At 38.9% G+C, this 14,306-nt stretch overlaps 1 protein-coding gene across 1 annotated transcript; it reads left to right on the plus strand.

The window, feature by feature from the left end:
- Positions 1–647: 647 nt before the first annotated feature.
- LOC135461665 (N-acetylneuraminate lyase B-like) lies at positions 648–14,084 on the plus strand. The gene is made up of 11 exons (XM_064738858.1): positions 648–775; positions 4,255–4,319; positions 5,073–5,143; positions 7,839–7,926; positions 8,484–8,541; positions 9,554–9,629; positions 9,899–9,991; positions 12,276–12,421; positions 12,863–12,988; positions 13,145–13,184; positions 13,611–14,084. The coding sequence occupies exons 1-11, from the start codon at positions 758–760 to the stop codon at positions 13,766–13,768; spliced, it is 939 nt and encodes a 312-aa protein (XP_064594928.1). The 5' UTR covers positions 648–757; the 3' UTR covers positions 13,769–14,084.
- Positions 14,085–14,306: the final 222 nt, after the last annotated feature.

Below are 14,306 nucleotides of genomic sequence, written 5' to 3' on the forward strand. Positions count from 1 at the left end.
TCCTAACAAACATTAATACTTGGGCTTGTATTACTGGATATGCCTATCGTGGTCATATTACCGGGTGCCTATATTTATACATTAAAGTTCTTCAGACGTTCATTTGAATCGGCATCTGTACATCATCATATATGACAGTTAGACTTACAGTACGATATACAAACAGCTATTTCCGATGTACCCGACATAGGCCTACATAAACAGATTAATCCGTTTGAATAGTTTGAATTCTCGCATTCAGTTACGGTAGTACATCTAGGCAATGTTAATTCGCTTTTTATTTATCTGATTTCTTTATTGACCATATCTTGGAATATTTCATTAATAACCCTCTTTTGTAGAAAAAACATCTCCAAACTAACATCGACAGACTATAGCGATACTCAACAAACTCTCCGACACAGTATGCAGATATATAGGCCTAAGTTCCTCTCTCGGAGGTCATGTTGAGGTGTAAATGCTATATACTTAGTGTATCTCGTGACTTTAATATTCATATCTGCAAATCCGAGTTAACGATAACATTCAATTGTCCCGTTACGTACATATACAAGTCCAGCTGATAACCATTTAATAACCAAGCTGACAATCAGCCCTGGATAGAGGCGGACGTGTTTGCGCATCAGCGAGGCTAGTAAAGGGACATCACTCTTACAAGGGCATCGTCCGGCTCTGGGGTCCGCCCATTCTACCATTCCTTTCTTTTTCGTAATTCTCAACGCAGCAGTATATCATATAAAGTACAGAGCACGGAAACATGGAGGAAACTTTAAAGGTAGGATACCACAGTAAACCTGTAGCATGACCTATATGTTCAACTCTGCAGCAGAGCTGAGAGATCATGCACGGTCCCTGAGATCTCGATATAGGCTAGATGTATATGGTTTTAACGTTTGTGTATGGCGCTGCTTGGTGCCGTGTCTGTTAAACCAGTCAGCTGGTAATATTAATTTCTAGTTGACATTCAGATCTACATTAAACTGCCTTAACGGGTTGACAAGCGCATACATATCACTTGTATGATAAATGACTTGGCCTGATTAATTTAGTTCAGTCACAAAATGTCCCCGTTAGTAAGGGGAGGTAAATCTTTATAGCGTTAGTTCACCGTGTATACTGGGCCAATATAGTCTGTCTCTGTCCATAGCTTGTTCTCCTCTTGTATAAACAGGATTCCCATGGTTTTCCATTTGTCGTACCTCATTGCTTGTCCACTAGATTTGTTTAATTTTTGCAAATCCCATGCACGTTTAATAATTTGGAGAATACGTTTGGATTAGGCCTGCCAACTACATATAATTCTGGATATAATTTACATCAAGCTGTTGTTGGTTTTACCGCTTAGAACTGAATTCCCCATCCCTCTGTCCTCATGCCGATGTGAATTAAAGACTTGGCTCTACCACAGACTCATATGTTATTTTGTCTGCTTCGTTATTTGACTTGCATGGCAATGTACGGAAAAATCTGCGTTTCGTGAATATAAGACGCTTACAGTTCTCATGAAAAAAAAAAAAAACGTATAGGCCCATTGTTTGTCAGACACTGGATTCCCCAATGTGGCTGGTCATCGTGTGAAAATCCAGACATCGTGGTCATCGCTCCGTCTAATTTGAGTTTGCAATGCGTTCCACTAAACATGAAGTGGTCATCTGTATTGTGTGATGTTTCCTGGCTGGAAATTGGTTCTCTAACGTGGATTGTTTTGCCGCAAGTAGTGATTAATTGAGGCTATCCATTACTGGACAGTTTCTCATCTGCCGCTTTAGTAGCCTCCCTCTGGTCATGTCGTAGATTGTAAATGACGAGAATTCAGATCTGTGTAAAAACCGATTAAGTACAGGTATTGGTGGACGTACGCCCTAATCAGCTTATGGTATCAGACATTTTTCCCTAAGGTCATATGCTTTATCACGCGATTGTCATTTACACCTTGAAAGGTCTTCATAAATAATAAATAGACGCTAAGATTGTTGTCGCATGTCGATGTAGGTCCTAGCTTGCATACTGACTCGTTTTTTAGGCTTCAAAATGTGAAAAACAAAAACACACAAAAAAGAACTACATTATGGACGAAGAGATCAAGGTCAGCAAGCGTATTTTAAGTAAGTGAGTGAGTGCTTGGGGTTTAACGTCGTACTCAACAATTTTTCAGTCATATGACGACGAAGGAATCATTAGGGTGCATGTACGTGTAATGTGCCCCCTTGTTGCAGGACGGATTTCCACCGCTCTTTTATTTAGTGCTGCTTCACTGAGACGACTTACCGAAGGCAAGTAAGCCGCCCCGCCCGAGCCATTATACTGATACGGGTCAACCAGTCGTTGCTTTATCCCCTTCATGCTGAACGCCAAGCGAGGAAGTTACAACTTCCTCTTTTAAAGTCTTAGGTGTGACTCGATCAAGGATTGATCCTGGATCTACCGGTCCCGAAGCGGACGCTCTACCAACTGCGTATTTTAAGTGTCTATACTTTCTTTGAATATAAATAATGCAAAGTGTTACACAATAACCGAGCATGGGTTGTAGTTTGAGATCGTCACCACATTGTTTAAATTTTGGTGTCGGTACACAGTATTTTTGGCCTTGACAGCCTTGAATAATGGTGCTGTGCAGTTCTGAAATCCTCATAGACTTCTTTTCCTCGTTCATTCAGATATAGTTGTCGTGTGATTGTTGTCCAAAGCTATATTTGCAGGAGTCAAGATCACTAGACTCGACTTTTTCTTTTCGTTAGAAGCTAATTATTCCATTGGATAAGGTAAATTAAATATAATTTGCCTAGTACTTAACATAACGGATACAAACATATCTAAATTGATTTCGTTTATGACGCCCGTACATAGACCAGTGCTGGTTTATAGAGTATTTGGCCTTTGTTAAGATGTGGACACTCCAGTATTCACCATGCAACCACATACCTGATGGGGACCTCGCCGGCTCTGATGATGAAATTCCCGCTTCGCTACTATTGTCTCGCCCTATACCAATGATCGAGGTCGTGTGTTCGAATGCAATCCTCGTTGTTTCAATTAAACATTGCTTTAATCAGTTTTTAATTTTTCTCCCATCAATTTCGATACGATCAAATAAGTTTTGAATCATCAACAACAAAGTTTGTTTCTCAGTATTGAAAGAGAATCTCCATGATCCCCATTTATAAATAATGTCAAAGAAGAAATCGGAAAACAGAATCCTTCTGTATCTTGCTGAAAATTACTACAAAAATGATTTATCTATCATCTATATATATTATCTATTTTATATGGTTTAATGAGGCCATTACTCTAACTGCGAAGCCCCTGTATGTCATAAGAAAATATTGATTCATGACGAGTTTACTCTCTGATGGCAAAATGATGTTAAGCAGTCACTGTGTTAAAAGTTTACGCATATCCGAATGTTTTTTAGCTTACCGATAAGTTTATTTTCGGTCCGGGTAAAGGGACTGGTTATTCAAAAATGTATTAAAAGTTAAGTCGGGCTTAAATCTTAACACCAGTCTTGCTACGTCATATACTACAAAACTAATGCTTGTGGGTTTCCGCCATGCTCTGCCCGGTTTCCCTCCACCATAATGCTGGCAGCCGTCGTATCAGTGAAATATTCTTGAGTAGGGCGTAAAACACCAATCAAATAAATAAATAAATACAAAACTAATGGCGGTTTGGTCCAGACTAAAGTCAGTACTGGGCTTAAACTGCTAATACACTTTTGAACAACTGGGCCCAGAAAACTAAATAGCTCTTCTCTTTAACTTTCCTCGAGCATATGAACACCCCAAGTATGTATAGCACGCCACGTTTTGCCAAGCACTCAGATCTATCAGTAGCCCGCATAAGGTCATATTGCCAGCGTCCAGTCAATAATTTTGATCAGTTCTGCCTTGTTTCAAAAAACAAGAAAAAGTTCTTTGTGCTTCTTACATCCGAATATCAATAACGCGTTTCAGTTTTGCTCTCTGGATTTCTCCTTTATGTCTGAGTAAGGATATAAAAATATGAGGCTGATTCTTGGTTGGGGATTGAACACGACCTCACGTGATCATATCTCCTACATATGTGTACACTGGCAGACCGATGGTGTCCGAAGGTTACAACCGCGGTCAGCCTGACCTGTAACATTTTCAACATATACTGTATGCTAACCAATATTATTATAAGTCTTTTTCGTATCCATGCAGAACTAACCCGTTATTCAACAGGACATGTTAACATCTCATTATTATCTTTCTTTCTCTTCCTATATTTCAGAGTGTGTTAGAGTTCGAGGTGAAGGGAGTGTTGGCGGCTCCCGTAACGCCTATGACGGAGAACTGGTAAAATATATTTCCTTTGGCGGTCAATCATCATTGATATGATTTCGCTACTTTATAGCCACACTCTTTGAACTCAAATTACACTTGCATTATCAGTATGTAAGTCACCAGACTAATACAAATGAATCAGCATCATGTACAAAGAGCATCGTAAACTGAAAGCCTGTTGTTCTGGTGGAAGTATGCATACTTGCACACATATGCATATAGGTATTTGGATGTACATATATACACGTACTTGAGGCCTATAGTGGTTAGTCTGCTAGCGCAGCACCATGTCAATCTTAATCTGGCTTCCTCTTTGGTCGTACGTGGGAAGGTCTGCCAGCAAGTTGCGCATGACCGTGGGTTTCTTCCAGGCTCGGCCAGTTTTCCTTCAACCATAACGTTGGCCACCCTCGTATAATTGAAATATTCTTGTGTACGGCGTAAAACACCAATCAAATAAATTAGAAAATAAACATACATGTACTCACGTACTGCACGATGCTACGATGCATCGATAGTATACAAGGGAACATGCAATAATATATAAATAGCATATTTGCCATTGTACAACCACATCGTAATGTCACGTCGCACTGCCATGTGGCAGTGAGTTAAGAATAACTACCTTGTACTATCCGTTGTACAATGGTTGGTTTCCTCCTACCATAATGCTGGCCGCTGTCGTAAAAGTGACATATTCTTGAGTATGGCACAAGACACCAATCAAATAAATAAATCAAATATATGTCTAAATGTTATTTACAGGGAAATCAATTTGGATGCTGTAAAGGTATTAGCAGAGAAGATTGCTGATGATGGTATGACGGGAGTGTTCAGTGAGTATATTATTAGGAGAGTCAATATGCATGTATGTATGCTTTGAGGTTTGCGTGGCACTTAACAATTTTTCGAATTGTCATTTTTATGTGTGTACATATACTGTGTCTTCTTGTGGCATGCCAAAGACACCAGACATTATTTCCCACCTGTTCACATTAAGTGAACTGAAGTTAATTTGTTAACAAACCGGCAGCTTAAAACCGGGCAAACTACACCATATTAGACGGCGATCGGGTTGTTCGTAAATTGACACGGCGACTGTTGACCTTTCCCAGCTGGCGCAGATTGTTGGATAACGACATTTGATAGTAGTGTCATCTACCTCGTATGATATTGATCTTATCAGAAATGCATTTATAGGCAACACCTGTTGCGGCCGTATTGGTATATATTCTGGGCACATCATGACTGTTCAGACCATAAATCACCCAGAATATGCTTGGTTTTTTTGGTCTACATGACTATATTATAGATTCATTTTCACAAAAAAACCCGTCCACATAAAGCACGAATAACAGTATACATTTATACAATGAAACAACAGAAATGAAGACATGTGGAAAAAACTGTATGTTATGATTAGTCATCAGTGTGCGGTTTTCAAAATCTCGGTCATGGCAACCATGACCCGTTACAGAATCACAGGTGCCATTGGGAGAGTGGGCTCACGACATGACCGTCCCCGACGAGAGTCCAAACGTGTGTCGGAGGCTTGAGGTTTAGGATTTGTAACCGTTATACATGATCAGACATGAACGTGAAATAGGAAGCTTAATCTTAACGTGAAACATCACGATTAATCCAGACCTGAACGAACACTCATGTGCCAATTGTGTACTATAATGAACTATCTAGGATAGCAACAAGACAAATTTTGAAAACAATGTTCAATCAAAACCACCAAAGAACTAAGAAAATATATAAAGTCTGAAATTAAAATGTGTTCATGTGTAGAGAAACAGTATACAGCCTCAAAGACTGCAGGCTCTAATAGCCAAATGTCAACCTTCAAAATCGTCCATCACGCGCAAGTGCACAAGCTTTCTCTAAACATGCTTCTTCGCTGCGCTTTAATTGTGACTGGTTATTCATATATCCAACGTGGTGATTTTGTTTCAACACGATACGTATACATTCCCTGTAGTCCAGGATTTTAAAATCGTCATTATAGAGACGATCATACGTGATGGTTACATACATGAAAGTAGAAGTAGCCCGCAGTTTTCAGTGATGTCGTAAATGATTTTATACGATTGTTGTTTTGCGTATTTTGCTACGGAGCATGAATTTTTCCAGTCTTTTTGTGACCAGATTGCCAACTATAGTCTATTTCTTATAGAGAGTCGCCTATATTCAGCTGTCTGTAAAATCAGACTCGCTACCAAAATAGCCTTTGGTCAGTGACACGTAACAACATAGGCTCTACACATTGTAGTGCGAAGTTCTTATTATTGCAAGGAAAATGAAGTCAGGACTCTTTTTCTAATTCATAATGTTTGAAATTGTTTACACGTTTAGTACAATGTAACATTAATAAAGAAATTTAATATTATCTGTAGTAGTATGTCATCTCATGGCAGTATGGTTTTAAACCTGGATGTTAGGAAATTTTGTTATTAAAAAAAAACAATGTAGTCTATTCGCGGAGAGTGTAGTGTATAGGCTGTCGGCGTGGATTTTGTTCTAAACGCATGCTGGTGCAGCTTTTGTAAAACGAATTGCTCTCAACGCCCATTCCCCAGCATGCCAATAATTATGACGTCATCCGAGGCAATGAGTTCTTGGCGTCGAAACTGAGCTTATGCAGTTTAACATTATGAATTAGAAAACCTGTTCTGGTTTGATTTTCTTTGCTATAATATGGTTTTCCAACATATCCATGTGTACAGCTTGTGTTGTTACGTAACTCTGACTAAAAGTAATTTTGGTAGTGAGTATGATTGATTTTACAGACAGTTGAATATAGGCGACTCTCTAAAAGTAATAGAGTGTAGGACACTTTAACTCTCAATGTTATAGCTTGTCATACTGAATGTGCGCTTTAACGAGGATTCTGCTTGTCGACTAAGAGTCCACGAGGCTTGGTCCGTTTGAATTGTTTTTCTGTTCTTTTTTATTAAATGTCATTGCACACAAGATGCGAGTAATTCTAGGCTAGTGCGTCTACTAAATTGTAATTAACATCATTGCATTTTGTTAACATAATTCTGCCTCAGCCATGCTGCTATAGGGGTGTTTAAGTTCCTATTATTTAAGCAATTGCATGACAATGCCGTGGATGCTCTGGTTTTACTCTCCATGCAAGTGTTTATATTGTATGTCCACACAAACGAGGATTCTGCGGGTGGACTAAGAATCCCCGAGGCCTGGTCCTCTTTCATTGTTTTAATGTGATTGTATGTTAAATGTGATGACCACACAACCTTTGAATAATTCTAAACCATTAACAGCTAATAGATTGCCATTACCATCACCGCATGTTTTGCACCTAATTCTGCTTAAGTCATTATGATAGGGGACGTATAAGTTTCTACATGTACTGATTAATTAAGCATTTAGGTTACCAGCTTGATTAAAACCGGGTTTTCTAGGTTACGTGGAACCATTTTTCAAGTATCACACTGTCGCCACTTGCTCTAATGTTTATGTGAGCATATTTTTTTTAAACATTCTTATAATCTGTTTAAACAGTTAGCGGTACGCTGGGTGAAGGTATCGCTATGACGTTAGAAGAAAGAAAGCGTGTTACTGAAGCTTGGGTTGCTGCAGCTAAAGGGAGGTAACTATAGTTTCATTTCCTCAATCACTCAAAAGCTGTGGGGCTTAGTCTTGCTTAATCCGGCGTCGGTTTGTGCTTTTCGACACGATCATTATAACTGTGATCCAACTACAGCGTATTCTAGGTGTAATTGGTTGATTCTTTCATTTTCATTTGTTGCCAAAGACGAAATTCAGCGTTCGAAACTTCATTCTTATAATTTTGCCAATGAGACGACCGTATAACTTTTGACCCAGTCGTCTCCAAACGACTATTTTGTCAAGAATTACTTTTGTGATGTGGCCATAACGTGTGAGTGGTAACCCATTAGGGTTGGTTTCGTTTGATTTCCTGACTGTGATGTAATGCTAATGTTTGAGATATTACAGTTCTTGTCGTTTGTCCGTGACTTGTCCCTACCTCTTCAGTTATTACTCTTCAAGGTACTTTTCTTGATGTCCATATGCACTGTGACATGAGCGTAACTCTTCAGTATACTCTTGAGGATAGACTTCTCTACCTATAGATTTTGACAACGCGACAAAAGCGCTAAGTTAAAGTTTTAACATATCCTGCAGACTTCAGTACGTGGTGGCTCACATCGGAGCTGGGAACATGCACGACAGTATTGAGTTGGTGAGTAAATTGTTACAGCGGAGCTTTCATGACGATGTCGATCCCCATGCTAATATGATCGTTTGAATTAATGAATAAAACAATCACATGGCTTGTCAGCTGACAAAGTCAGTTTAGTTAATATTAGTATAGTGACCTTGAATCTCTTTAAAATGGAAGCTGTGTTGTTGAGGTAAAGGCATAATCGGAATTATAGGTCGTAAAAAGTCCGTCAAAATTGTAATGTAAAAGTTGTATACGACCATATGTGAGAAATGTAATGTAAAAGTTACACACGACAGAATGTGAGAAACGTAATGTAAAAGTTACACACGACAGAATGTGAGAAACGTAATGTAAAAGTTACACACGACCGAATGTGGGAAATGTAATGTAAAAGTTACACACGACCGAATGTGGGAAATGTAATGTAAAAGTTACACACGACCGAATGTGGGAAATGTAATGTAAAAGTTACACACGACCGAATGTGGGAAATGTAATGTAAAAGTTACACACGACCGAATGTGAGAAACGTAATGTAAAAGTTACACACGACCGAATGTGGGAAATGTAATGTAAAAGTTACACACGACCGAATGTGGGAAATGTAATGTAAAAGTTACACACGACCGAATGTGGGAAATGTAATGTAAAAGTTACACACGACCGAATGTGGGAAATGTAATGTAAAAGTTACACACGACCGAATGTGAGAAACGTAATGTAAAAGTTACACACGACCGAATGTGAGAAATGTAATGTAAAAGTTACACACGACCGAATGTGGGAAATGTAATGTAAAAGTTACACACGACCGAATGTGGGAAATGTAATGTAAAAGTTACACACGACCGAATGTGAGAAATGTAATGTAAAAGTAGTTGTTTCGTATATATGATACGTCTCTGAAAAACGTAATGTAAAATGAATGCATGCTGTAAGAGATGTATAATGTTAAAGATATATCCGTTGTTTGGAAAGTAAACAGTGTATAAAGCCGATCAAGTGAAAATTGGAGTTATTGTTTTAGGCGAAACACGCGGAGAAGGCCGGTGTCTGTGCTATATCATGTGTGTGTCCTACATACTTCAAGGCTACTTCAGTTGGTGAGTGTAGGTGGAACATGTATCTCGTCTATATCTTGTACAGAACAAATTATATCTTGGATAGACAAATAATTCTGGGTTAAACCAGAAGTTACAGTAACAGGATGGCCAGCGAAAATTGTAAATCAAGAAGTAGTGAGAAAACTTCATTTATCATTCACATAGTTATCATGCTTTGAAAAACATCTTCGTGAACATTTACGGAATTTCCAGATAATTACAAGTGTATTTTGGAATCTACTGCTTTTCACATTTTTTTTTTTCGGCAGAGGGGCTGATACTTTACATGAAACACGTGGCGGCGGCCGTGCCCACTTTACCATTTTACCTGTATGAGATTAACCAAGTTACTGGAAACGTGGGTAAGTGTAACACCCTAACGTGGGTAAGTATAACACCCAAACGTGGGTAGGTATAACGCCCAAATGTGGGTAAGTGTAAGACCCAAACGTAGGTAAATGTAACATCCAAACATGGGTAAGTGAAACGCCCAAACGTGGATTAGTGTAACGCTAAAACGTGAGTAAACGTAACGTCCAAACGTGGGTAAGTGTAATGCTCAAACGTGGGTATGTGTAACGCCCAAACGCGGGTAAGTACAACGCCCAAACGTGGTTAAGTATAACGCCCAAAAGTGGGCAAGTGTAACGCCCAAACGTAAGCGTAACACCCAAACGTGGGTAAGTATAACGCCTAAACGGGGGTAAGTGTAACACCCAAACGTGAGTAAGTGTAACACCCAAACGTGGGTAAGTGTAACGCCAAAACGTGGGTAAGTGTGGCACCCAAACGTGGGTAAATGTAACACCCAAACGTGGGTAAGTGTAAAACCCAAGCGTGGGTAAGTTCAACACCCAAAAGTGGATAAGTGTAACACCCAAATTTTGTTCTATACAATCAGTTATGCTGTCCCCTCTTGAAAAGGGGAGGGGGGAGGGGGTCCTTGGAGTTTTAGATATGTAATGAATTTCATGGTTTTCATTGTACCCTGAATTTTATGCAGTAACTGGTCCAATTACTGTTTGATCCTTACATAAGATTTGCACATATCATTATGTCCTCGAACCTGGTTGGATGTGAGTCAGGTTCTGTAATTTTGTCGAATCTTGAAATCCAATCAGAATCGTCAATCCCACCAATCACGTCAATTACATTGCTTATATGAGCTCTCAATTCACATCTGAAAATCATCTCCATTCATGCTTAAGTTTTTCATATTTTATGAATTTCGTGACCTTTCGGATCCTCGCATAAGTTTTGCATATGTAAGGATATTCTAAATGATCGTTGGTTCATGCGCAATAACTGCTTCAAGTATTGCTTGATTTTAATGAAATTTTGTGTTCAGGTTCGTTTGTGGCTCTTCATGTCAGAATTTAGTGTGTTTCCTTCGTTCTTCTTGACCGAAGCTTTCCCTGCTATAACTGCTCCAAATACTCTCCGAGCTAGATAAGATTTTGGTCGCAAATTCAAGATAAATGAAACATAACATGAAGCGCGGTAACCAGTCAGTTCCGTGCATAAGTTTTGCATATTTATCGATTTCAGTGATTTTGATTGGTCGTTGGTTAACGCGCAATAGCTGCTTGATAATATTGTGCGATTTATTGTGCGTGGAGGTTCAGTTTGTAAGCCCTCAGCTCAAGTTTAAAACCAGCTTAATCCTTACATGTTTTTTCTATATTTAGAGTGAATATAAAAGCCCTGAAATTAGCTTTGTATGCCCTCTCAATACTCTCGCCATGCAGCGGTAGGGTCATCATTAGATATTAGGTAGCAAGTCAGGGACTAAATTTATCAAACCACTGAAGTTAAAAATTCAAACAGAGCTACGATAAAAATATTTTACTCTTGAAAGCTGGAAATTTTTACAGATTCTTTACTGCAGAATAATGTACCAACCACAATTTGAGTTCCTTCTTGTTCTGAATATGGCTTTATAAGCACTTGAAATTCATGGCTTAAATCTTGACTTGTTTGATAAATACGAGCCCAGGTGTTTTTGTAATTTGCCAATGTTTTGAAAACTTTTCTTGAAAAAGAAAAAAAACAAGGTTGGGGGAATCGATACTCACAAAGTATTGATTGTATCTCATCGTATTTCCAATCTAATGAAGCTAGAGCAGCGGTTTGGACTGTGGCTGTGTGCATTTATGCACAAGGATAAGAGACTTACATGCTTATAATTGCAATTGGCTTACTCTTGCCGCTTTGGATTCTTCCATCCGTAAACGTGACTGCCGTCATAGAAGTGAAAATTCTTAAGTATGCAGGCGTTAAACACTAATCAAATAAATTGCAAATGGCGACAGTTGTTAATCAAGTTTGTTTGTTTTCTTGCATCGGATTTTTTAATCGCTTTATCCATTAATTGGGTTATATCACTAGAATGTCCTCTTTGGGCAAGCCGATGCACAATGACGAAAAATTTATACTGCTGTATCTCTGGAACTGTTCTATTAATGATGGTGGTACAAGAAAATCTATGAATCTTTAAATCTATCGAAGACACCAGATTGAACGCACTGTATACCCAGTCACAGTATATACTGACACCAAACTGATCAGTTCTAAAGTCTTGGACATAGTATTCCATGTTGAAAGTGCCTCGCCAGTATTAAATTCTTGTTTGGTGTATGTTGCCAGTGGACATCGAAAAGTTCTTCGCCCAGGTCAAATCGCAAATTCCAACTCTCCGCGGCATGAAATATTCCAACCTGTATGTGCCGGCTGGTTATAATGTAGCTCAGATGGAGAACGGCAGATTCCAGGTCATGACTGGTACTGACGAGGTAGGTCCGGACGGCGTCACGCAAAGTGATTCTTACACCAACAATGATACTAACATTGCCATGTCATGTATATAGCGCCATCGTGTCTAAGGCTATCTTGCCCATGACAATCATCAATGGTGTATAAAAATGTCCACTAATCTGGAAAGCTCCTGTAATAGGTCCCTAAACTGTGGTTTGTTCATACCATGAAACGCAGGGCGAGTTGTTCCAATCTATGTATGGTGTAATTCTCTTTTGAGAGCGACTCCCACCATCATCAGAAATGATACACACAAAAGAACGGAAAAGAAAATCCACCATTTATAAATAATATTAAATAATGTAATTTTACATATATTATGTATATTCATGCTTATTAATGCGAAATAGGTTTAACACCAAAACACAAACACTACATATAGAATCCCATAGAACAATGTTTGGTGTTGCTATTCCCAGCAAATGCTTGCAACTGCCTCCTTGGGCCTCACCGTGAACATCGTGAATGCACATGTGGGTTACTTCTCCGTAAAGCTCTTAAAAGCCGTCCAGGAGGGGAACTTAAAGGAAGCTCAGAAGCAACAGGTAAGTAAATAGTCATAAGCCATCCGTGACTTAGCTTAATTTGGAAATAGTTTTGCATATTTTCAACAGATAACAATTATATAGCTATCGCTAAACTGTGCTTATTTGACATTCATATCAATTGCAACGATCAGTTAATTTTTTTTCGAATTCCAGGTAAGGCTCCAGAAATTACGTAACCTGTTGTTTTCTAGAGGTAAGTGACAGATATCCTGCTAGTCAATATCCTGTATTTTAAATGGTAACATCATTTCCGACATATCATCGCTAAACTACGGAAGACATTTCAGTCGAACAGCAAAGCACCGGTAAATTTGAAATACAGCTGTTATCACGAGTTACCAAAAGATCATGGATATATGAAGGAATATGCGCAGCCTTTTAACCTACTGATTTATTGATTGTTTCTTGATGCTTTGGTTGATTTATTCACTAAGTGGGTTTTTGATTGATTGATTGATTGATTTATTTATTTATTGCCTAAATGACTGACCGATTACTCCGTTCATCCACGGCATAGTGAACTTTGCACAGTGAACCAAGTAGACCGTAAACGATTTTTACTATTGATTCGCTTGTGTTGTTATTTATAAATGCTTGCACAATTTTCCTCTCTCCACAGGTCCTGATATTGGAGTGGCTAAGGCGCTGGGCTCTGTCGCGTTTGGGATTGAGCTGGGCCCAGCTCGACCCCCTGCTGTACCCCTGACTAAGGAAACACGGGAAGAGCTGAGGCGAGAGCTTAAGGCACTAGGATATTTTGACTGGAAGAAGGAATAGCGCATAGCGGGAGATAGCAGAGGGTCGGACAAACACTGGATAGTATTGTCCACTTATACAAAGCGATAATTTGCGTGTTGTTATTGAAACCGGATAGAGGACAAATCATTCACAACTAACGAAACTGTTTCAAAAACACAAAGCACGACAATGAATGATTAACACGCCATTTCCAGAGCGCCACGTATCAAATAAATGTCCAATAAAGGGACATATCGATAAATATTGGGGGGGGGGGGGGATTGTTTTTGACTGTTTTATATTGTTCTTGGCTGTTTAAAACTGTGAAGGTATTCCACGACAAATAAAAATTGTTACAGAGAAAGTATTTTGAATTCCATTATTGCTAACTGAGTTACCTCCCTTATACCAACCAACGAATGAAAGTAGTTCGGGTTGAGTTTTGAGGTTGACTTCCCTTGCCCTTTGAGATTGACTTCCCTTGCCCTCAAGTCAAAACGAATTTTCCAACAAATTTCATTCTGCAACTTACAAAATCTTGTTTTTATTGCCTCAATGAGACAAACATACAAGATAT

The sequence above is a fragment of the Liolophura sinensis genome, chromosome 1 (assembly GCF_032854445.1).
Source record: "Liolophura sinensis isolate JHLJ2023 chromosome 1, CUHK_Ljap_v2, whole genome shotgun sequence".
Classification (NCBI taxonomy): domain Eukaryota; kingdom Metazoa; phylum Mollusca; class Polyplacophora; order Chitonida; family Chitonidae; genus Liolophura; species Liolophura sinensis.

Coding starts and splice junctions, on each gene's coding strand:
- LOC135461665 (XM_064738858.1), top strand. Junction 5,144..7,838: donor TGGTATGACGGGAGTGTTCA/GTGAGTATATTA, acceptor CTGTTTAAACAG/TTAGCGGTACGCTGGGTGAA. Junction 9,630..9,898: donor CTTCAAGGCTACTTCAGTTG/GTGAGTGTAGGT, acceptor TTTTTTCGGCAG/AGGGGCTGATACTTTACATG.